Here is a 24,741-nt window from a genome sequence, read left to right as displayed (position 1 = left end):
ATGAGCTTTGATTTTATTAAATCCCACATTTACAACAGCACTGTTATGACAGAGCTTGGCTGTACTCGGAAGTCTGAAGTTTAATTACTGAGACTATGTACCATCTCCACAGGGATGTTTTGGGTAGGATTTTATAGTACCTGTAACTATGATTTTACTTCAGAGTTATGAAGTGAAATCACACTGGGGAGAACTCTCCTTCCTAAGAAAGAGGGCTGTTCCAGATCATAGACAAGTGGAAAAAGAGCATTACAATTATGCTTGATGACTCTGTAATGAACATTAGATGGTTACCTGTTGGCCCTTTAATACTGAGCTCCACATAGAATCATAGAATCATAGAATTCAAGATCAGAAGGGACCATTATGATCATCTAATCTGACCTCCTGCAAGATGCAGGCCACATAAGCCGATCCACCCACTCCTTTAGCAAGCGACCCCTGCCCCATGCTTCGGAGGAAGGCGAAAAACCTCCAGGGCCACTGCCAATCTACCCTGGAGGAAAATTCCTTCCCGACCCCAAATATGGCGGTCAGCTGAACCCCGACCATGCGGGCAAGACTCTCCAGCCATACCCTCTGGAAAAAGGTTAAGAATATCATATCATTGACCCATTGTACTATTTACCAGTGTGGCACTTAATTGACCTATTGACTAAGCCCGTTATCCTATCACACCATCTCCTCCATAAACTTATCTAGCTTAATCTTAAAGTCATGGAGGTCCTTCGCCCCCACTATTTCCCTTGGTAGGCTGTTCCAGTATTGCACTCCCCTGATGGTTAGAAACCTTCGTCTAATTTCAAGCCTAAATTTCCTGACTGACAATTTATATCCGTTTGTCCTCGTGTCCACATTAGCACTGAGCTGAAATAATTCCTCTCCTTCCCTGGTATTTATCCCTCTGATATATTTAAAGAGTGCAATCATATCTCCTCTTATCCTTCTTTTGGTTAAGGAAAACAAACCGAGCTCCTCAAGTCTCCTTTCATACGACTGGCCTTCCATTCCTCGGATCATTCTAGTGGCCCTTCTTTGTACCCGTTCCAGTTTGAATTCATCCTTCTTAAACATGGGAGACCAAAACTGCACACAATACTCCAAATGAGGTCTCACCAACACCTTATATAACGGGACTAGCACCTCCTTATCCCTACTAGAAATACCTCGCCTAATGCATCCCAAGACCGCATTAGCTTTTTTAACGGCCACATCACATTGCCTACTCATAGGCATCCTACGATCAACCAGGACTCCTAGGTCCTTCTCCTCCTCCGTTACTTCCAACTGGTGCGTCCCTAGCTTATAACTAAAATTCTTATTAGTCATCCCTAAATGCATAACCTTACACTTCTCACTATTGAATTTCATCCTGTTACTAATACTCCAGTTTACAAGGTCATCCAAATCTCCCTGGAGGATATCCCGATCCTTTTCCGAGTTGGCAATACCTCCCAACTTGGTGTCATCCGCAAACTTTATCAGCCCACTCCTACTCTTGGTTCCCAGGTCAGCAATAAATAGATTGAATAAAATCGGACCCAAAACCGAACCTTGAGGAACTCCACTGGTAACCCCCCTCCAACCCAACAGTTCCCCCTTCAATACTACCCTCTGCAGTCTCCCCTTTAACCAGCTCCTTATCCACCTCTGGATTTTCATTTCGATCCCCATCTTTTCCAATTTAACCAGTAATTCCTCATGCGGTACCATATCAAACGCCTTACTGAAATCCAGATATATTAGATCCACCGCATTTCCCTTGTCTAAAAAATCTGTTACTTTCTCAAAGAAGGAGATCAGGTTGGTTTGGCACGATCTACCTTTCGTAAATCCATGCTGTAATCTATCCCAGTTGCCATCGGCCTCATGCTCCGTAACCACTCTCTCTTTTAAAATTTTTTCCATGATTTTGCATACACATAGCTGACCCTGTTCAGCCCCTACCCTGTGGGTAAAGAAGGTGCTGGGGAAATCAGAGTGCACTCATGCAAACTAAAGTAGAGTCAATGCTCCTGCAGCTAGAGGCCGGAAACTTGTCCTCTTGAGGGATATGTGCCCGGGGAACGGCAAACAAAGTGGCAGATGGCTGCTGGGGAGGGAAGGAGAGGGGTAGAGAACATCAGCCAGAACAATGAATCATTTTCCCTGAAGTGCCCTGTGAGTCTCTTTGGGATGAGGATTTTGGCAGGAGGGTGTTTGCTCAGGTTCAGTCTTTCTGTAATTAACTTAGTTTCTCTCTCTTCCCTGTGGTGACATTCCTACATTCAGTCAGGGCATCCACAAGGACAAGAACTAAAGGTGTTGCTTCGGTGCACACAAACTCCCAGCCCTGGACTTCACATAAGCTGTCTGATTCCAGGGACACACTGTGACCTTGGCCACTGTGAAAAGATCCTTCTCGCTGGCCCCTTAACAAGCCCTCTCTCAACAAAGAGTTCCATACAAAACTGCAGAAATGCTCCTCTCCTTGTTCTGTATCTGTGCTTGAATCTTAAGGTTATGGATGAAAAATGGCCCTTTCAGTACTACCCAGCAGCTCCGAGAGCTTTGTGGAAACATCATTAACTTGTTTTAATCTAGTTGGTCTGTGAACTAATCAAGAGATTGAAATTAACCCATCTGAACATCCATGAAGGGTAAATACTCGCTTGGAAATGCTCTGAGGATTTTATTTCCATTTAAATCTCCAACTGATTTCCCTTACTAAAATTACTGAGATGAGACTGTACACACTGAAATAATCAAGCTGACTTCAGTTTTTATTATTTGGGATCCCGGGCCTAGTTCTGATAGTTGAGTCATCTGCATTCGCAGCTGGACACTCATGTTAGCTCCTGGTTGTTCAGTCAAACTGGATTATCCCTAGTGATGTGTTAGGTCTCAACCCAGTGACTGTCTCAGTATTTCCCTCTGGATTACATCACTTTGCAAAATCTCATTAAGATAAATGCAGGCAAGTTTGGTGGGGGTGGATCCACTATTCAAAATCTTTAGATGGATGAATCCATCTAGAGTTAGGAAATCAGAAATACAGGTGCTGTTCATATTTAAAAATTCTGGTATTAAAACTGCAATGAAATGTTATCATAGCAGATATAAGGACATATTCTAAACTATATACTAAAGTCATTGTGTTGGTGATAACACAGCTGTTGTATCTTAGAGATGGCAGGGTACAAGTTGGTCTCCTGAACAGAAAGTGTCCCATGGAATGTTTTGCTTCTGAAGAGACCTGTAGGAATGGGACCCCTGTAAGACATTTATACAGAATGAGAACTGATCACGTGTCAGGAGATCTCTGGGAGTTTTGTTTCTGAGACACCTGTAAGTCATTTCTGCCTGTCTGTGATGAAGCCTGGCCCTCAACTTGGCATTGCCCTGAATCGTTTTCCTCTTGTGCCCTATTATCCTTGATTTGAGGATTTTCTGAACAGATCAGCAGATGTCTTTAGAGGCATCTGGTGGTACAGACAAAATACTGGGGCAGAATTCAACACAGCAGAACTCTGTATATATACACACCATATGATCATCAAATCATGGGCCAGCTCAGCAGTGGGGGGTCTCTCCAAATTCTCCTCCCTTTTGGCTTCCCCTCTCTCTCAGCCAGCAAATCATGACCTGAAGGCTTGCAGCTGGTGATTTCTGCGTTCTGATCCTTGTTTCATGTCCACTATAACTAAGTACTAAAATGTGGTCTCTAAAATCAGATGTTTCTATCCCTTAGCTGACTATTGTGGTGATAATTAATAATACTGCCTTCACACAGTCACCGCTGGAGAAACTGCAGGCTGTACATGGAGCTGGTGAAACTTTATTTCTCTGAGCATGAAAAGATCCCACTGTTATACAATCAAACACACAAATGTAGTGCTCATCCCCACATCCACCCCTTCTCTCTGGACATGCTCAGTTCTGACTCTGTAAATGAAACATCCCAATGCTTTTGGTAGTGACCTGAGACCCACCACAGGCTGCACTGTCTGTGCTATCCCATCTGTGGCGGGGCCAGATCGTGGGACTACTGGTGTCAGAGTTGAAGATTAAATAAAAAGCTTACATTAAATTCAGGTTCAAAACTAGATAATTCTGACAGCCAATGAGAATCTATTTTCTGTGGACGTCCATTCTGCTGAGGTATTCCCATTTCCTCTTGGTCACTACATTTTATGAGGATACAATATTTAAAGAGCCACCGTCAAGCATTTAGGCCCCAAATGTAGGCTTTCTTCAATTGATCAAGACGGTGGTCTTGCGGTTTTACAAAACTCTATACAAATAGAAATGTTTCCATGCTTAAAAAAACCCAACTCTATTAAAATAGAGTATGAGGGCATTTGAAACTTCCCCAGCTGTTGTGCTGGAAATCTGAAATGCAGCTACAAAGGACTCTCTGGAGAACAAGAAAGTGACCATAAAGAGCAAGTAAAGTATCCCAGAACTGATATTTTTGGTTGGCCTAAGTCTTACCTGTTTGTTATTGTAATTAAATTTGTATTGTTTTTTCATAAAAATACTTGTTATTCTATTCCACATAGGTTCTTATGCCATCCTCATTCCTGTAGAATCTGAGCTCCTTCCAACAGTGTGACTAATATCTGTCACATGCTTGTTCTTTTATTCTCTCCCCGAGGGAGATGTATGCAGTGGAGTGTTTTATTTTGGAATATTTTTAATCTAATATATATACACATGAAGCTGTCTGTATATGTTAGAGAAGGCAAGGCCAAAGACATGTTCCTTTTACTTGGAGCAGAAGATGAGGGCTGTGAACTCCTGAGGCAGTTCATTCCACAATCTGGGATCAGTCCCCAAGGAAGCTCTGTCTCATGCACAAGACAAGCTTTACCCATATTGTAGAAAGTTCCGTTTCCCAGAGGAGTGAAATTGGTGACCACAGACTTCATCCCAGAGTTTTAGGCAATCTTTTAGATACCGGTTAGCTATATTACAATGTAATAAACCTAATGTATAAAAGTGGGTGTTAATAATAATGAAGCAATACCACCAAGAACACTGGACCAAACAGTCCCCAAAACTGACAAATATTAGCCCACTATCAGTTATTGCAAAGTCTTTGGGACATGGGTGCCAGTATTATTTCTTTAGTTTGAATACTGACTATATTTGGAAAGACTTCAAAATATTCCTGTTTCTTGTTAGCCTTGCATTCTGGATTGTGGACTGCTATTGAATACAGAGTGTCCCCCAGATGGTTTCCTAGATAATTCTAGCTACAGATGCTTATAAATTAGCTGTTGATTTGGATTATGTCTTGAGTTCATGATGGCTTCACGCAGTAAAACACATATGGGACCTTTGAAAGAGCTGGTGGAAAATATTCAATGTGTGATGTTGGTGGTATGAGGTATGGGCAGAGGGGGTGAGACGTATAGGTGTTGTGGTTCTTTCACTCTTCTTGTTTGTCCTCAACGGCTGAACAAGAAAGCCTGATGTTTTCAGTGAAACACACTCTTTATTAATAATATTTTAACTAACCTGTCTTCTGGCAGTATGTTGTTAAAAAGCATTGGCCACTGAAAATGTGACGAAAAAATTATTGTCAAAAGAAAATCCACTAAAACAATCTCTGACATTCTTCATTCAGTTCTGGTATTACCTAGGTACAATACCTCATTTGACAATTAGCTCACGTTACTTCCCATGTGCCTGGTACTTACTGGACACTTACACATCCCGTGACTAATGAACAATTACTGTGTTGGGAAGTCTTGTTTTCTCTTAATTATTCAGGTCAAAGACCAAAACATCCACTATTGGGGGGTTGGGATTTTTGTTCTTGGACTATAATCTTGATGATTATAGAATATCATGAAGCAAACTCAACAAAGGCTTTCATTTCCCATGAAAGCAAGGAGGAATTCATTTTCTAATCAGTTAGTGCCACCTGGTGGCCAGTGCCAAAAAATCTCCCTTTGGCTGGAAAGAGCATTAGTGGGACATTGTGCTGTTTGGAAACACCTTAAGGAAAGGCTCCCCAAAAGGTTTAATAAAATAGTGTGTGTGATAAACACCAAATGCCTAACTCTGCTCTCTTAGGCCACTGCAGTACAGAGGGTTTGCACCATAACTGAGAGCAGAATTTGGTCTCATTTGTCTAGGGAGTCCATATTTCTTGAGGGTTACCGTTCCTGTCTGCCGGTGTCACTTTGACTGCAGAGATTTGAAAACCAATAGAATTCTGTTAATCCTTTTATAATTTACATAGCTTTTATTGTTTTTAATTTATGGAACAATATTTTAATATTAGGATTAATATAGGATCCTAACACTATTAGGATTTCTTGACAGAAAGCTTGCCTCTCTCTCTCTCTCTCTCTCTCTCTTTTTTGGAAATCCATTATTTTAATAACACACTATAGAACGTCCTTCTTCTTGGGGGCCTTTAATAGCTGAAGTGAGCCTCTAGCTTAGACCTTGAAGAACTTGTGGAGCTAAAGGTGGAGGAGGCCTGGAATTACTTCAAGGCAAAGTTGCAGAAACTATCAGAAGTCTGCATCCCAAGAAAGGGGGAAAAAATCATAGGCAGGAGTTGTAGACCAAGCTGGATGAGCAAGCATCTCAGAGAGGTGATTAAGAAAAAGCAGAAAGCCTACAGGGAGTGGAAGATGGGAGTGATCAGCAAGGAAAGCTACCTTATTGAGGTCAGAACATGTAGAGATAAAGTGAGAAAGGCCAAAAGCCATGTAGAGTTGGACCTTGCAAAGGGAATTAAAACCAATAGTAAATGGTTCTATAGCCATGTAAATAAGAAGAAAAGAAAGAAAGAAAGAAAGAAAGAAGTGGGACTGCTAAACACTGAGGATGGAGTGGAGGTTAAGGATAATCTAGGCATGGCCCAATATCTAAACAAATACTTTACCTCAGTCTTTAATGAGGAGCTTAGGGATAATGGTAGGATGACAAGTGGGAATGAGGATATGGAGGTAGATATTACCACATCCAAGGTAGAAGCCAAACTCGAACAGCTTAATGGGACTAAATCGGGGGGCTCAGATAATCTTCATCGAAGAATATTAAAGGAACTGGCACATGAAATTGCAAGTCCATTAGCAAGAATTTTTAATAATCTGTAAACTCAGGGGTTGTACTGTATGACTGGAGAATTGCCAACAGTTCCTATTTTTAAGAAAGGAAAAAAAAGTGATCCAGGTAACTACAGGCCTGTTAGTTTGACATCTGTAGTATGCAAGGTCTTGGAAAAAAAATTGAAGGAGAAAGTAGTTAAGGACATTGAGGTCAATGGTAATTGGGACAAAATACAACATGGTTTTACAAAAGGTAGATTGTGCCAAACCAACCTGATCTCCTTCTTTGAGAAGGTAACAGATTTTTTAGACAAAGGAAATGCAGTGGATCTAATTTACCTCGATTTCAGTAAGGCATTTGATACGGTTCCACATGGGGAATTATTAGCTAAATTGGAAAAGATGGGGATCAATATGAAAATTGAAAGGTGGATAAGGAACTGGTTAAAGGGGAGACTACAAGGGGTCGTACTGAAAGGTGAACTGTCAGGTTGGAGGGAGGTTTCTAGTGGAGTTCCTCAGGGATCGGTTTTGGGACCAATCTTATTTAATCTTTTTATTACTGACCTTGGTGCAAAAAGTGGGAATGTGCTAATAAAGTTTGCGGATGACACAAAGCTGGGAGGTATTGCTAACACAGAGAAGGACCAGGATATCCTACAGGAAGATCTGGATGACCTTGTAAACTGGAATAATAGTAATAGGATGAAATTTAATAGTGAAAAGTGCAAGGTCATGCATTTAGGGATTAATAACAAGAATTTTAGTTATAAACTGGGGACACATCAGTTGGAAGTAACAGAGGAGGAGAAGGACCTCGCAGTATTGGTTGATCACAGAATGACTCTGAGCCGCCAATGTGATATGGCCATTAAAAAAGCTAATGCGGTTTTAGGATGCATCAGGCAAGGTATTTCCAGTAGAGATAAGGAGGTTAGTACCGTTATACAAGGCACTGGTGAGACCTCATCTGGAATACTGTGTGCAGTTCTGGTCTCCCATGTTTAAGAAGGATGACTTCAAACTGGAACACGTACAGAGAAGGGCTACTAGGATGATCCGAGGAATGGAAAACCTGTCTTATGAAAGGAGACTCCAAGAGCTTGGCTTGTTTAGCCTAACCAAAAGAAGGCTGAGGGGAGATATGATTGCGCTCTACAAATAATAAGGGAGGAATAAATACCAGGGAGGGAGAGGAATTATTTAATCTCAGTACCAATGTGGACACAAGAACAAATGGATATTAACTGGCCCTCAGGAAGTTTAGACTTGAAATTAGATGAAGGTTTCTAACGATCAGAGGAGTGAAGTTCTGGAACAGCCTCCCAAGGGGAGCAGTGGGGGCAAAAGACATATCTGGATTCAAGACTAAGCTTGATAAATTTATGGAGGGGATGGTATGATGGGATAGCCTAATTTTGGCAATTAATTGATCTTTGACTATTAGCGGTAAATATACCCAATGGCCTGTGATGGGATGTTAGATGGGGTGGGATCTGAGTTACTACAGAGAATTCTTTCCTGGGTGTCTGGCTGGTGAGTCTTGCCCACATGCTCGGGGTTTAGCTGATCGTCATATTTGGGGTTGGGAAGGAATTTCCCTCCAGGGCAGATTGGCAGAGGCCTTGGGGGGTTTTCGCCTTCCTCTGCAGTGTGGGGCACGGGTCACTTGCTGGAGGATTCTCTGGACCTTGAAGTCTTTAAACCACGATTTGAGGACTTCAGTAGCTCAGACATAGGTTAGGGGTTTGATACAGGAGTGGGTGGGTGAGATTCTTTGGCCTGCGTTGTGCAGGAAGTCAGACTAGACGATCATAATGGTCCCTTCTGACCTTAAAGTCTGTGATTCTGTTCTTGGGGTAGTTTCAGATCTAGCCTCTACGGTCAGGGCGATACCCAACAGCTCCATAGGCGTAAAGGCGGAATTGTCACAGATGCTATGGTGATTTGGGCCTATTGCAAAAACCAGTTGAGGGAGTCCGTTTCTTCCAGAAACCAGACCTCCTTTGGCTTGATTTAGCTAGTCATGGACTCCTCTCTTATAATTTATGTCTTCTATCTATGAGGCTCAGGGTCCCAAAGGCAAGGCATTTCTTTCCTGCCTGGCTTTGCTGCTATGATTAAAAATCAGAACCTGGGTGTCTAGTAATGGGGCAACGTCTCACTTTTGCTGATGCTGTGTTTATATTTGTGCTAGACTGTAAAGGAGAAGGGGCTTAGAAACTGGATCAGTGGAAGGAGGGAGACATACCAAAGCATTTTATAATATTCAAAATCAACATGTTGTCCAGTCAGTAGTTCACGTGTGTGTATTCAGCATCAGTGAAAATACAGGGGAGAGAGCAAGAGTGAAAAGTTGTCAGTGAAACCTCTGCGTTGTATGGTGTGTGCAAAGCTCTATCTCACACCAGAATGATGAGCATTAAGAACATAAGAGTGGTCATACTGGATCAGATCAATGGTCCTATCTTCTGACAGTGACCAGTTCCAGGTGCATCAGAGGGAATGAACAGAACAGGGCAATTATCGATTTGTTTCATCTTCTGTGGTCTAGTCCCACTTTCTGGCAGTCACAGGTTTAGGACACCCAGAGCATGAGCTTGCATCCCTGACCCTCTTGGCTAATAGCCATTGATGGACCTGTTCTCTGTGAACTTATCTAATTCTTTTTTAAGCCAATTATGCTTTTAGTGTTCACAACATTACCTGGCAACAATTTCCACAGGGTGACTGTGCACTGTATGAAGTAGTACTTCCTTCGTTTATTTTAAATCGGCCGACTATTAATTTCATTGGGTGAAGCCTGGTTTGTGTATTATGTGAAGGGTAAATAACACTTCCTTATTCACTTTCTCCACACCATTATGATTTTATGAACCTCTTTTACATTGCCCGTGAGTCATCTCTTTTCTAATCTGAACAGTCCCAGTCTTTTTAATCTCTCCTCAGATAGAAGCTGTTCCATACCCCAATCATTTTAGTTGCCCTTCTCTTTACTTTTTCCAACTCTAATGCATCTTTTTGGAGATGGGGTGACCAGAACTGCAGGCAGTATTTAAGGGATGGGCATACCATGGATTTATATAGCAGTATTGTCTATATATCAGTCGTATTATCTATCCTTTTCCTAAAGGTTCCTAACATGTTACTTGTACACACCATTCATTTATATTAGGAGTGTGAGCCAAGCTCATGAAACATGTGTAGTGTTGGAAAACCCTGTGGGTCTGTTTGGCCCAAGAGCAGTGGGTACTTGCGCATTGTATCTGCTGGCACAGCCAGAATGAGTTTTGCTCTCAGGGCCTGGATACCATCATGCAGAGTTGTTTGCTCTCCTTTGCTGAGTCTTGGGGAAAATCCCTTTCCAAGGGAGGTTTCAAGGGGTAGCTGCTATGGGCCTGATTCTGCTCTCAGTCATGCCTGGGTCAATCAGGAGTAACTCCATTGAGATTGCACTGAAGTAAAACTGGTGTAGGTGAGATGAGTAAGGCTCAGCACTGGCTGCTGAAGAGCTCCAACCCAGCTTCCTAGAGCAGCTCTCCCCAGCCATAGAGCAAAGGTGGGCGTTCCCTAATGGAAGTACTTTAAAAGCAAGGAGTTGATGAACGTGGTAAAGTCTCTTCAGCTGAGGGAATTGTACAGGTAACAACAAAATAAAAAAATGGGTTTGTTCCTTGTTATTTAAGAAAACGCTGGTTTTCTGTTCACTTGCTCTCCCCTTATATTAACTCTCTCTCTGCTCTTACTGGACATCTCCTTGTACGGCTCAGAGAGGTGGATCAGGTGCTTTCTCAGCCCTTAACTGAAGGAGGGGGATTTTGAACCATTAACAAAACACCTTTTCTTCCAGCTGTTAGTCAGGAATTTGAGTTAACACCAGCTAACTCAGGCAGGCATGGTTTGGGACAGAATTTTCAAAAGAACTCAAACAAGCAGCTGGCATTGTTCTCAATGGGGTGGCAGAGAGGGAATTCTATTGTTCTCAGTAAGGCAGCAGAGGGCATTCCTGGACGCTGAGCTCTATTGAAAATCTGCTTCATGGAGCAGACAGCACTGGAAATTTTCCTCTTAACCTGAGTTACAAGACACAAAGACTTAAAATGCGCCATGCCTGGGTGGCACAGAAGAGGCACTCTGTCCCATTCTTCCTTGCCTGAGTTGTTGGGACCAATCCACCTGATGATACTCTCCTCCCTACATCCAATGCTGATGAGAAGCACATTTGTTGTTATTCTCAGTTGACAGCTTCTTATGCCAGCTGGAGCAGTCACTGATGAGAGAAATAGCACTCTAGCAACTGAGCTGAGACCAGCAAAATCATTCCACCCGATTGGGAGAGACGGGCTTGTTCAGACTAGTTTTTGCTCTCATTTGTCTTTGCTGAGAGATACAGTGCAATAATCCATACTGGAGGTCGGAATGAGCCACAGGCCTCCTCCACCTTTAGCTCCACAAGTTCTTCAAGGTCTGGTCCTGAACTGTCCCAAAGTCTTTCCAGGGCCCCAGTTTTATTTCAAGTTTGTCACTAAATGAGGCTTTTAAAAATATTAAAATGTTCATTCTGCTGTAATGACACATGCTGCTATGAGGAAAGCCCATAGATTCAGCATCAACAGCTTGGAGTACAGTGCTACTGCTCATGGTAGTCAGCCTTTGCATCCAACTTCCCTCTTTCCCCTGTGATCCTGACACAGAGATTATGCCCTGTGACGCTGGCAGCTAGCGGAGGGGCGTAGCCACTTGTGACATTCACTACTTGATGTAGGCATGGATGGGAGCACGAGCGAGTGATGACTGTGCTGGGAGCACCAGGGCCCCTCATAGTTGTCACTGGCACATGCACAGAATATCCTACTAGCAACAGTAAATGCCAGGGTCATGGTGCCATACATGGAAATAGAAGAAGCCATGAGATTAAGCTTGATGGTTTATTTGGGGTTCTTGGATAGAGCAGGAGACAGGTTTATGAGAAAAGGGAATATAGTGTCTGACTATAAGGAGAGAGAATGGTGAGCAGGTGGGAGGTGGATTCCACCAGTATGATTGCACTAGAGCCAAAGGTGGATGACTACATACAATTTAATGACCTGAAGAGGTATTAGTCCATCTTGTGCTTGAGTACAGCTGTGGGAATTTCAGAGAGATCTTTGGCTTCCTCCTTCAGATGTGCCGGGGGCTTTTTTCTTGGGAGGGGTGGGAAAAAAGCTTCTATAAAAACATTTTTTAAAGTGAAAGCTGCAAAATATGTAGGGTAGCATGAAACCAGTTGAGACCTAAATGGTCCTTGGCCTCTGTGTCACAATGAAAAGGTGTGTAATCCCCCTTTCTGTGCTGGCTTAATACCTGTATGATGTGTGAACAGGAGAGGGGCACCTCACAGACTTTGGACGGTTCCAAAGTTTCTGTGGCGTGGGCTCATTTTGTGGTGCTCCTGGTAGGTGCCCAATTCCGCCTGGTGTACCAAAGACTATGGCTACTTGGCAATGCCTCCAGTGAGACAAGGGGCTAACCACACTAAGGCTATGGCGACCACCTTGAATTCACAGATAATTCAGACTCACACGAACAAGTTAAACAATAACTATAAACTTTCTATAAAGGTCTGATTAAAGAAAAGTATATAGCCAATAAGAATATTCTCTGATTAAAATGACTGGAGATATTAATAATACTTTTTTATTACTAAAAACTATGCTGGCAAACATGCTAGGTCACGTGACTACAGGCCTGCCAACGGGGGGGGGCAATTGCCCAGGGGCCCGGGCAATTTTAAAGGGCCTGGGGACCTCCGGCTGCTGCCACTGCCAATCCTTTTCCTCTCTAATGTCCCCAGTGAGATACCACACCAACTTTATCTCCTCTTAAATGCCAGCCTGGCATTCCTTGAAAAATGCCCTTGTGCTGTGTATGTCTGAGAAGCAGATATGAAAGTTGACTGGCTGTCCCAGAACACGAAGTTTGGTCAGTCGTGAAATACTAGCTAAATAGTTAAAGTTTTGTTCGCTTCTTGTGAGCTAAGTGTAAGAACATTTGTTCTGTCTCTGCCAACTGAGCTTTAGCAAACCAGGTATGAAATTCTGAGTATTGAGAAAGGGACTGGCTCAATGATAACAACTTTGTCCTGATTAACATTGATAGAAACAAGAAGTCTTAATAAGAGTTACGTTTTATTATAGGTGAGTATCCTGTAGATTGCTTAGGAGAACAATTTAAGGCCATGATCTTAGGTGCTGTTCTCTGGGCAGTTCTTGAACTTCCAGTGTTAAATGTAAAAGTTGCCATAGCATTCAGTAAAGCTGCACAAGTCTCGGTTCCCTAACTTGCCCTCTTGGGCTAGCAATTATCAGGCTTTGCCCCTTCTTGACAGATGGGAAGAATGCACATCCCCCAGGGGTCCATGCTGCTCTTTGAGCTAGGTTATAAGAAGCAGTGCAAAGGTATGTGATGAGCACCTTTCCATTGCCTAATGCCAGTGAGACAGCAAGCACATCCTCTCTGTGCTGAACTCAGGTTTCACGCCACTCTGCCACCAGCACAGATAGTGTGGGGATGCATCAGGAGCACTGGCGGCCTGACTGGCAACACAGGTACTTCAACAAGCAGTTCCAAAAAGGTTGCAGTATGTGCTAGTGCTGCAGATATCATGCTTGTAAGTCTGCAGCGATTTGCTCTTTACTTGGCATGGGCTGATCATCTTATCATAAGAATAAACGTCCCTTCCATAATAGGTCACAACCAGAGCAAGACAGGGTGCAAACGTTTGGCTTTGATGACATCCTCCTGGTAGTTGGAATCCCTGGTTATGCACCTGAAAGGCACATTTAAGTAGTTTAAAAGTCAGATTTAGGGTGTTAAGTCAGGTTTTATCAAACAGCAGAACATGTTCCAGAATGAGGATTTGGGAGCGTTCTTACCTGCAGTAAACAGAGATCCAGCCTTGTTTATTACAAACTGTCCACCTTTTTCTGGTGGCTATTTGATAAGTGTCAGCAGTGTACTCAACACTTGTCAGAGCAAAAATAAAAATAGTCCCTTCCCTGAAGCAATTACAGTTGAAAGGACAGATGGGCAGAACGCACTCTGAGAAACCCAGACAGGAGGAGAGTTTAGCTATGTAATGAGAGAGGTTCCAGATCTAAATCACTTATGATGTTGTGGCAGGGAGGGGATTTAACATGGGGTTAGTATTTGGTAGCCTTGTAGAAGAAGTGAGTGCTCAGGTGGGATTTGAATCAGGAAAGGGTGGGGGCCTGTGGTGAGCCAGAGGAAACCAGTAGTGCATTCAAAGGGGGTGACATAGTCAGACTGAAAGGTGAAGGTAATTTTAGCAGCTGGATTTTGGATGGCCCCAAGGAGAGATGTTGCTCAAAGAGGCCAGAGGGGAAGAGGTTGCAGTAATCAAAAGGGGATATGATTAGTGCATGGATTCATGTTTTATCTGCCAGGACAGAAAGAAATAGGTGGGTTTTCAATCTTTTGTGGGGAGGACGTTGTAAGATTTGGGGACAGCATGGATGTGTGGGGAGGGGACAGAGGCATGAAAGACCACCGCAATGGTCTCAAACCTAGGTGTGTACTGGGGATGGGGAGTAGGCTTGGTGGCATAGTCAACAGCAGCGAAGGAAGGTGGAAGTTGCCAGGATTTAGGGTGAAACTAGGAAGCTAAGTTCTGTCCCTATTTAAGTTTCCTTTGGCTTCTGATCTTTTTTGCTAGTTATTTGTTTCATAATTCACTTCCCTGTGCTGCTGCTGATCAAAGAAAGTCCTGACAGTGCTAATGAATGGGTAGCTATTGAATCAATACTGGAAGGTCATTTTGATTCTCTCCTTCCCCACAACAGAAAAGGCAGATGCTTGGAGGAGTGACCCCTCCCTCTTCCAGAACAGGCCTGAGGCATTTCTGCTAGCATCTCCATTTGCAATGCTTAATGATGAACTTTCCACCAGCCCCAGTTCTCTGTTTCTCAAAACACCACTCCCTTATACATCTTTAGCCACTTGGATTCCACAGGTTTCTAACATGCTGTACAGAGGCTGTGTCAGGGAACAGGACACTCACCACGGAAAGGACACATTTCACAACAGCCCTTTTTGGAGGGGAAGGGAAGAATATTGGAATTGTTTGCAGGATTTATTTAAATTATAAATAAGTGCAGAAGGAATCTGCACAGAAATTAGAATTAAAATACTTTGCAGCATTTAGCTGCTTCCTTTTTGATTTCCACATTCTGACCTTAAATTTAATCAAATATGCTTTTTAAATGGTTTAACTTTTTAAGCCTTTAAGAAAGGGGAGGGACATGTGTTGTTTTTTATTAACCTTTCTTTCACAATGCACGTTTTTCCCTATAGAAATCTCCTTTCCCGCTGATTCATTATGTGTCGGGAAGCCGAGCGTGACATGTTAAAAGCCATCTTGATAGTATTTGATATTCAGTACTAACAGCTCACCATCTAATAGGAGTTTTTTCTTTAAAGGGGGAGGGAGACAATCTGCATATTGGATGTGCCAAGACAGTAGGTAATTTAAATTAGGCATCCAGAAATACTCTGCTTTCAATCTGTCACCCTTCACTGGCTTTTCATTTTATAACCTTCATAACAGAAGGGGGAGTATAAGCACCAGAAGAGTCACAGCACATTGACAGAGTCTGGAGCTGGAACCTTGCTCAATCAGCAAGTGCAAAGCTAGAGATGGAACTTTTCCACTAAATGCCACCTGTTAGCAGAAGCCTGAAGCCTCATTGGCTCCTCCAAGAACTAAAGATCAGAAAATACAGCCAATGAGATCACTGAGAAATGCAATCGCAGAGAAACATGTAGCCTCTTGATATGATGATGTCAGACTATGAAATGTGGATGTTCCCCAGGAAAGCACAGTGTTTGGAGATCTCACTTGGGAATGCTACAGATACGTTCAAGATCAAAAGCTTCAGCTCCTGCCTGCTTCCTGCAATAGATCCATGTTGTGAGTTTAATATAATGGAAGAACCTGAAATAGTAGGCTACCATATGTATCCAGCTATAAAGCTGTCTGTGTTCCTTAGCTTGCAGCTCACAACTTGCTTGATTCAGGCTTCAGACAAATCATTATCTATACATAAACCATGAGACATGATTCAGGTATCAGACTTGCGCCCTGTAATACCTTGCTTATCACCGGATTTAGCAGCAGGGAGCAACCTTGACATAGCTCTGCAAAGCAGACCTTTCTGTGGGCAGTAGTATACATCCACTTCACTGCCATTGCAAGGAATTGTGGGAGAAACTGAAAATATCTCACGGCAAAATAAATTTCTCAATATAACTGCAGAGCAGGAACTTTATATAATGTAGAAAAAATCTTAGACATCGAGGCATACAAGTTTACCCGTACCTCGACGACTGACTGATCGAAGGCCACTCACAGGCTCAGGTTCAGCGTAGTTCGGGCCACCTTTTGGGTGCTGGATCTGCTAATAAACAAACAGAAATCAACATTGGTCCTGGTGCAGAGAACAGAGTTTATTGGGCAGTGCTTGACTCCGCCAAGTCCTACCTTCCTGAGGCCAAGTTCATAACTATGTCTGATCTAATTGCCTGGGTCACAGCTCACCCACTTACGACTGCCCAGGTGTGCTTCAAGCTGTTAGGTCATATGGCAGCAAACTCCTGACATCAGAAACCCCTTATACAATGTTCTTCAAGGATAAGGTCCAGCTGCACTCCCACCCGGCTTTCCTACCAAAGGTAGTGTAGCAATTCCATAACAATCAGGAAATTTTTCTGCCTGTCTTCTTTCCAAAGCATCACCACAGCACTGATGAGGAACATCAGCTCCGTACATTAGAGGTTAGGTGGGCCCTGGCCTTCTGTATCAAGAGGACCAAGCCCTTCTGCAAGTCTGCACAACTTTTTGTTACAGTAGCGGAAAGGATGAAAAGACTACCAGTATCATCCCAAAGAATCTTGTCCTGGATAACCGCCTGCATCTAAGCTTGCTACAAACAGGCCAAAGTTCCGCCTGCGGTGATTGTGACTGCTCATTCCACGAGAGCCCAGGCTTCGTCAGCAGCATTCCTCATGCAGATACCAATCCGAGATTTCTGCAGAGCTGAAACATGGTCATCGGTTCCTACCTTCATGTCCCACTACACCATCACCCAACAGTTTCAGTGCCAGTTTTGGGAGAGCAGTGTTGCAATCAACACGTCCATGAACTCCGAGCCCACCTCCAGGGACACTGCTTGAGAGTCACCTAGCATTGAGTGGACATGAGAAAGCACTCAAAGAAAAAATTGGTTAATAACCTTCTGTAACTGTTGTTCTTTTAGATATCAGAGGGGTAGCCGTGTTAGTCTGGTTCTGTAGAAGCAGCAAAGAATCCTGTGGCACCTTATAGACTAACAGACGTTTTGCAGCATGAGCTTTCGTGGGTGAATACCCACTTCTTCGGATGCAAGCAGTGCAAGCAAAACGTCTGTTAGTCTATAAGGTGCCACAGGATTCTTTGCTGGCTCTTTTAGATGTATTGCTTGTGTCCATTCCATCACACACACACACACACACCCGCCCTATCCCTCTGTTGGAGTTACCGGCAAGAAGGAACTGAGAGGTGCGGAGCCGGCAGCAACCCTTATACCGGCGCATGTGCACAGGGATCCAGGGGGCACTAGGGCTGGTCCAATGGACAGCACTAAGGAGGAAAATCTCCGGCAACTCGCACACCTAGCTTGGAATGGACATGAGCAGCACATCTTGAAGAACAACCGTTATGGAAGGTTAGAGTCATCATTTTTTCTGTTTAAAAAAAAAGTTTTCTGGACTTGTCATTTCCCCATTTGGGGTATTTCTATTCACAGTACCAAGGTATGCCCTGGTCACCAACTTTCAAGTATTGTGCAACTTTCTCCAGGCCTTTGTTAGTGAGTGACCCACACAATAGCTGCCGGAAGTGCTTGGAAGAGCCACATGTGAATGACAGGTGTCAGATTCGCAGGGAGTTCAAGCCTAGGACAAAGAAGAATAGGGAGGGTAGGCTGAAATTCCAGCTGATGGAGGCAGTGCTCAGGCCATGGTTGGAGCCGTTCTGGTCTGACTTGGTGCTGAGTGTTGCAGCTTCCGTGAGAAGTGCAACTTCAGGGTTAGCAGAATCCCGGCACCATTCTCCCTCATCTTTACTGAGGAAGAAGTACAGGGCTTCCAGACAGGCACCTGCCAGGGGAAGATATCTGCCCCCAAGTCTTGTAAGAGGATAGAGGAGTCCAGCGAGTGCACCTGAAACCTAAGCACTCGTCCTTCAAATTTATGCCTAAACTGGCAGTCAACTTCAGTGCTGCAAGGGGCACCATCAACTTCTTTGGCACCACAAGAGACCATCTTGGTGCCAGTTACCCCAGAAGTATTGTGGTGGCAAGAAGCCTATTTTGCCTCTCAGTGCTGGGGTCTCTGTCCTTCCAAGAGTCCAGTCTCTTGGCACCACTGCCAGCGATTCCACCTTCGGTACTGCGTTTTCCTGCTTCCTGGACAGGCAGTCTCCCAATACCATCCAAGGAGACACCTGCAGCGCGTGTGTGTGTGTGTATATATATACATAAAATGAAACTGTGGCTCTTTTGGATAACGTTGATCATTAATTTGGCTCCAGAACTGCTGAGATCCGAGTATCACTGCATTATGTGCTCTCCCAAGGTTTTGAGTACCTCTATAGTCATCCACCACCAGTCTCATTAGTTGTGACATCAGTTAATGAGAAACAGTGTTCAGGGTTCCAGCCTGTCAACCCCAGATCAAAGGACGCTAAAAAGATGGACTTATTTGGCAAAAAGATGTATTCGACAGGGCTTTGCAGCTGCATATCACTAATCAACAGGCTCTGCTGGGGCAGTATGATTTTAATTTATGGGGCTCTGTGGAAAAGTTCAGAGAGCTGTTTCCAGAGAATGCTAGACAGGAGTTTCCTTTCTTCGTCAATAAGGGCAGACTAGTCATGAGAACATCACTGCAGGCAGGGCTGGACGCAGCCCACGCAGCAGCTAGAAGCATGGCTGAAACACTAAGGTGTGGCATTTAGTTTCATCAAGGTACATCTGTCTGCTATTTCAGTGTTCCATCCTAAGGTGGACAGTCACTCTGTTTTGTCCAATGACATCATGTCCATAAGGTTTTTAAAGATCTTAGTCAAATTATACTCTCAAGTGCAAGAGCCCAATTCCCCTGTGGAATCTAAACCTAGTATTGTCATTTGAACTGTTGACTACCAGTTCTCAGCTGCTTCTGTCAATGAAGTTGGCTTTTCCGGTGGTCATTACCTTGCACAGAAGAGTTGGGGAGCTGGGAGGATTAATGTCGGGACCTCCATATATGATCTTAAGGACAAGGTTTGCCTGCACCCTCATCCAAAGTTCCTCCCAAAGGTGGTTTTCTCTTTCCACATCAACCAGCTTCCTTATTTGTCTGTTCTCTGCCCAAAATGACATACAAGCATGGAGAAAGAGCCTTGGCATTTTATCCATATAGAACCAGACACTTTTGTGAATCTTTCCAGCTGTTCATAGCAGTGGCTGATAGAGTAAGAGGTCAATCAGTCTCCACCCATAGAATTTCTTCCTGGATCGCCTCCTGTATATGCATGTACTATGATTTGGCTAATGTCACTCTGAGTTACAGCTCATTCGATGAGGTCACAATCAAACTTGGTGGCCTTTCTGGCACAAGCTTCAGCTGCAGACATGTGTAAAGCAGCAGCCTGGTCCTCAGTCCACATGTTTGCCTCCCACTATGCTGTGGCTCAGGACTCCAGAGATGATGCTAGAGTGGGACAAGTTGTTCTTCAATCTTTATTGAAATAGACTCTGATCCCACATCCTTTTTTACAGCTTGTGAGTCACCATGAGTGGAATGCACATGACAATCACTGGAAGAAGAAAATCCGTTACTAACCTGTTCCGTAACTGTTGTTCTTCGAGATGTGTTGCACACGTCCGTTCCAGGACCCACTGCCTTATCTTTCTACATCAGAGTTATGGTAAGAAGGAACACGGGGGGCTAGGGGTGGCTCCCCTCTTTATACCTGCACACAGTGGCATGCACCAGCAGAGGGAGCTTGAAGAAGTTTCTGTCGGCTGTGCTCTGGGTGCACAGATACCAAGAGTGGAATGGGCATGTGCAACACATCTTGAAGAACAACAGATACAAAAGAGGTGAGTAACAGTTATTTCTCCATGTCCACTGACGGTAGGACAGTAATTAATGGGATTCATCTGCAACAAGGGAGATTTGGGTTAGGTATTAGGAAAACTTTATAACTAGAAGTATAGTTATCTAACAGGTTACCAAAGGAGGTTGTGGAATCTCTGTCATTGGAGGTTTTTTAAGAGCAGCTTAGACAAACACAGTCAGGGATGGTCTAGGTGTACTTGGTCCTGTCTTAGTGCAGGGGGATGGGCTAGCGATGACCTCTTAAGGTCCCTTCCGACTGACATTTATATGATTCTATTAATTCAGTGATTCCAGGTTAAGGCTTTGGGGGCTTGAATCTGCAAGGAACCTTCTTTGGTGGAGTGCCCCAGAGTGCTCGGCACCTTTAAGGACAAGACCTAGTGCTTGAACCAAAAATTGCAGAAGCTGAATGGACACAGTTAAGGGGGAAAGACTGTGATTCACCTTGCAAATGATCTTGCCAACATATAGGGCTTCTGAGAATCTAAAAACACATTCTAGAGCACACAAGGGACATTAAACAAAAAATATATAGCAGAAGAAGGCATAGAGAAGTACTAGAGGAAATAAAACGAAAATAACTTTTGTAAAATACCTTTCTCTCGCATATTTCACTGAAAGTAGCTTCTCATTTTGTTAGGTTGAAAAAAGCTATTTTATATGAGATTCTGCACTTGAAAAATTCCGGGATGAAGCCATAATTCTAAGAGTTAGCTCCTATGTCAACAGTTCAGCCCTCCCATTGGCCTGACTAGCACACTAGCCAAGGGAAGCGCATCAAAAAGCTGCCCTCAGCTTTTCTACCAATGGCTTAAAATTTCCTATTGCATTAGTAAATTGTTGGTTGGTGATTTTATATAAAACTATTTAACTCTACTTTCACATTATGCAGTCAAACGATAGCAGAATGCTGCTCTAAAACCTGCGCAGTTACTCGAATCAAACACAGCTACTGTCATCCCCCATCTTTGCAGCTTACTAGTTTCTAATAAATGTTAAATACACTGTTAGGAGAGTTTTCACCACTATTTTTCTTATCACTCACCTTGTTTAATGAACCCCTGCCAACAGGAAACTGAAATCCATTTCCTGCTGAAATCTTTTTTCTCCTTGGTGTGTGTTCACTGGTTTATTATTGAAAACTTGCTCATGGCATTAGGAAGAAATCATCTGTACAAATGCCATGGAGTTTGCAGACAGATGAATGCAGAGAAGGTGGGTAAAATTTGCAACCTCATTCCCCAGACCAGGTCTTTGTTACATAGTTGTTGTTGTTGTTGGGTAGTACACTGGTATCGGGTGTTTTAAGGTATTTAAATAAATATCTTACTAGGCAATTATCTTCGCCAGTTCTTCTGGAGCTGAAGCAGTTGTGCTGTACGTTCTTTCTCTCTCTCTCTCTCTCTCTCTCTGTGAGTAGTTAAATAGAGAGCTAGGCAGATACCGCACTAGCAACTCTGGAACACTAGAGGCTCCTATAGAGATATCTGAGAGGTGGTGAGGCATTAGAGAAGGGGGCTTTAAGTCAGGGTCCCTTGGTTATATGCCTGGCTCTGCCACTAACTTTCTGTATTATCTTGGGTAAGTCACTTAACCACTGGGGCTCACTTTTTAAAAATGGGAGTAATTGTACCTACCTCACAGGCTGGTTGTGAGGCCTAATCCATGCATGTTAAAGCACTTTGAGACCCTTGAATTGAAGAGAGTAGAAAATAGTAAAGTATTATTAATTAATATTGTTCTTTACTATTATCCTGCAGCTCTGACAGCACTGTGAAACAGAAGAATAGCCTCACACGTGTTTTTGGGGGTAGCTCTTGATGATTTACTGCTGTGTTCTGACTAGCCTCTGATGGATGTTTTCTGCTATTCTCTCCACAGTTCATGGCATTAAGTGGACATGCAGCAATGGGAACAGCAGTTCAGGGTTCTCTGTGGAGCAGCTTGTACAACAGATCCTTGATAGTCACCAGACCAAACCACAGCCTCGGACGCACAATTGTCTCTGCACCGGCAACTTGGGTGAGTAGCTGATTACAGTAGAGAGCAGACAACAGGGCTAAGTCCCCTTCCAAATCAAAACTCAACTGCATACCAAGAAACCCATCTGCATCCAGAGATCCACTTCAGATTCTGATTTCCTATGAATGGACCTTGTGAGCCACTGCTAAGAAACCACTGCTGATGTCTTCAAATAAGACAACACAGAGAAGGCTAAATGGGATCTTCACATATTTTTCTGTAGTTCAACAGGGCCGCCCTGTTTGGCAGCTGATTACGCTCTTCAAGGTGACTGCTGATCTCATTCTAGGTGTTTCCTGGAAAGGATTTTCCATGCTTCTGAATGTGGATTTGGGAGTCCTACTATGTTACTAAATATTTGCCACGTGAGAATTAACCTTTTAGCAAAGTAAAATGACCCTTATTTGATGGAATAAAAATTATGCTAGAATAAAAACCCCACTGGGCAGCTGAGTAAAAGTCTCTGGGAAAATCCATAAATAAGATGTTATCTGCTATGAAATGCTGAACTTCTTTCTATTTCCTTTTTATCTTCACGATCTCTCAGATTGTAGCTTTAATCTAAGCTCAGCGTATTCTTTGTTGTTACCTAGCCATTAAAAATATTTTGCCACAAATTTTGAGATACAGTTAATCCAGGAGTAATTGATGAAGCCTCAAACATATTAAAGATGCAACATGGGGTTTTGAAAAATATGGCGACTGTAACATGCGAGCTCTCAGAATTCATCAGTTCCCTCTACTGGCGGCTTCCTCTAGAAAGCATGTTGTGTCCTGCAGCTTGCTCAAATTGTGTTACTGACACTTTCTGGGCACCATAAGCTTTACACTGCACTGTGTGCCCATAGGGCATTTCAGATGGTTAATTACAAGATAACAAAGAGTGAAAATAGTCCTCGGTTTTTTTTAATGTTGATGGAAATAGTGAATGAAAATTCCTTCCTGTTGAGAAGAGTTCTGCTTGGCTGAGATTGCCTGAAACAGCTAGGAAAGGTACATCCTCTCTAGTGTTAGCGCTTTATAATAAGAAGTGAGAATCTGAGTGATTCACTTTTCCAACTCATCTGCCTCATCCCTACCCCTTTTTGCTACTTTGGTCAAGTAAAATGTACAATAAATTAATTAGTCCTTAGAGAAATTTGTCAAAGAAAAATACCGTCTGTGCTTCAGGTTTTTTTCCCCAGTCTTCTTATACAATCAAGATTTAAGTAAGACTGATGACCTCTGAAATACCTAGGTTTGGAATAAAATTCAACCCCTAAGGATCAGCACTTGATCCAGGCTTGCAGATCTGAACATGAATTATTTTATTCTTCCCTTTGATGTTTTGTCTTATGCTAAGTCTGCTGCTTGCTTTGTAATGTACCAGTATCACTTTGCTTTACAGCAGCTTGCATCCCCAACTTATTACAGTCCCACTCAAAGATAGCAACTTGGAAGCCTCTCTCTAGTTCTTGTTCAGCTCTGTTCCTAAGAGAATGGAGAGATTTACTATTGCATTTAGTTTCAAAAGCTTTGTTCTGAACTACTTTAGGTGATCTGATTCAGATCTTGTACATATAATAGAGAAGTTCCCCTTCAAGGGCAAGGAACAAAAAGATTTAGCAAATTATAGCAGCTACGCAGCCACTTTATGATACCCAGAAGAAGGAAGTTGTAATTGTAGCCATTAGCTATGAGGAGAAGGTTTCTTTACCCATTAGGTCATTGTACTGTACAATAATTAAGGTTCTTACCTCATTCTGGGAAAACTGAATCAATTAGAGGAAGAAATATCAAAAAATCATGGGCCTTTCTTCTCAGAAAAAGCATTCCCAGTGCCAGATTTTGTGGTGAAAAGACAGTCGCCGAGAGAATCATTTACTCCAGCCAGCTTAATTTTGCAACTTCCGGAAACAAGTGATACTCATCCCATGACAGGCAAATAAAGGCATGACTGGGATAACCTCCTATCCAGAACTGCTTTCTGGTGACCTTTCCTCACTGGTTTTTCATCCTGTCTGGTACTAATCACCAGTGTACAAAGCCTCTCAAGCTCCAAAATGTTTTAGCTGTCAGCCTGTGAACTGAATGCAACAGCTAAGAAGTGCTACATATTACAGTACTTCTGGGAGGAGAAAGCTTTCTCTGTTCTAATTTACTTTCTCTGTAATAATTTGGCCAACAACTGTATTTGGACAAGATCATAACAAAAATAACATAGATGGCTGGATGATGTAGGGAACGGAAGTGGGATATGGAGTCTTCAGCTCTAGATCATCATTTGGCACTCAATCCACATGAGCAGATACCAAGCCATCTGACAGATGGCCTGTGTGAAATGAGTATGTGTTGCTTGTATTGGAGGGAGGTTTGGGAGTCTTTTCCTAGTTCCTAGTGGAATGTGGCCCACATCTCACCATCCATCACCACAGCTGGCAGTAATAGGGGCCTGTCTCAACAGTCCCAACAGTGAGACTTGGACACA

At 43.1% G+C, this 24,741-nt stretch overlaps 1 protein-coding gene across 1 annotated transcript in view; it reads left to right on the top strand.

Moving 5' to 3' along the window:
• CAMTA1 (calmodulin binding transcription activator 1) overlaps positions 1-24,741 on the top strand; it is a 769,191-nt gene that overhangs the window by 634,133 nt on the left and 110,317 nt on the right. The window contains exon 6 of the mRNA XM_044996562.1: positions 22,134-22,274. Within this exon, the coding sequence (XP_044852497.1) occupies positions 22,134-22,274 (141 nt within the window). The remainder of the gene's footprint in view (positions 1-22,133; positions 22,275-24,741) is intronic.

This window comes from Mauremys mutica, chromosome 21, assembly GCF_020497125.1.
Source record: "Mauremys mutica isolate MM-2020 ecotype Southern chromosome 21, ASM2049712v1, whole genome shotgun sequence".
NCBI lineage: Eukaryota > Metazoa > Chordata > Testudines > Geoemydidae > Mauremys > Mauremys mutica.
The sequence above is the reverse complement of the archived record's forward strand: the minus strand, read 5'-3'. Positions and strand labels throughout refer to the sequence as shown.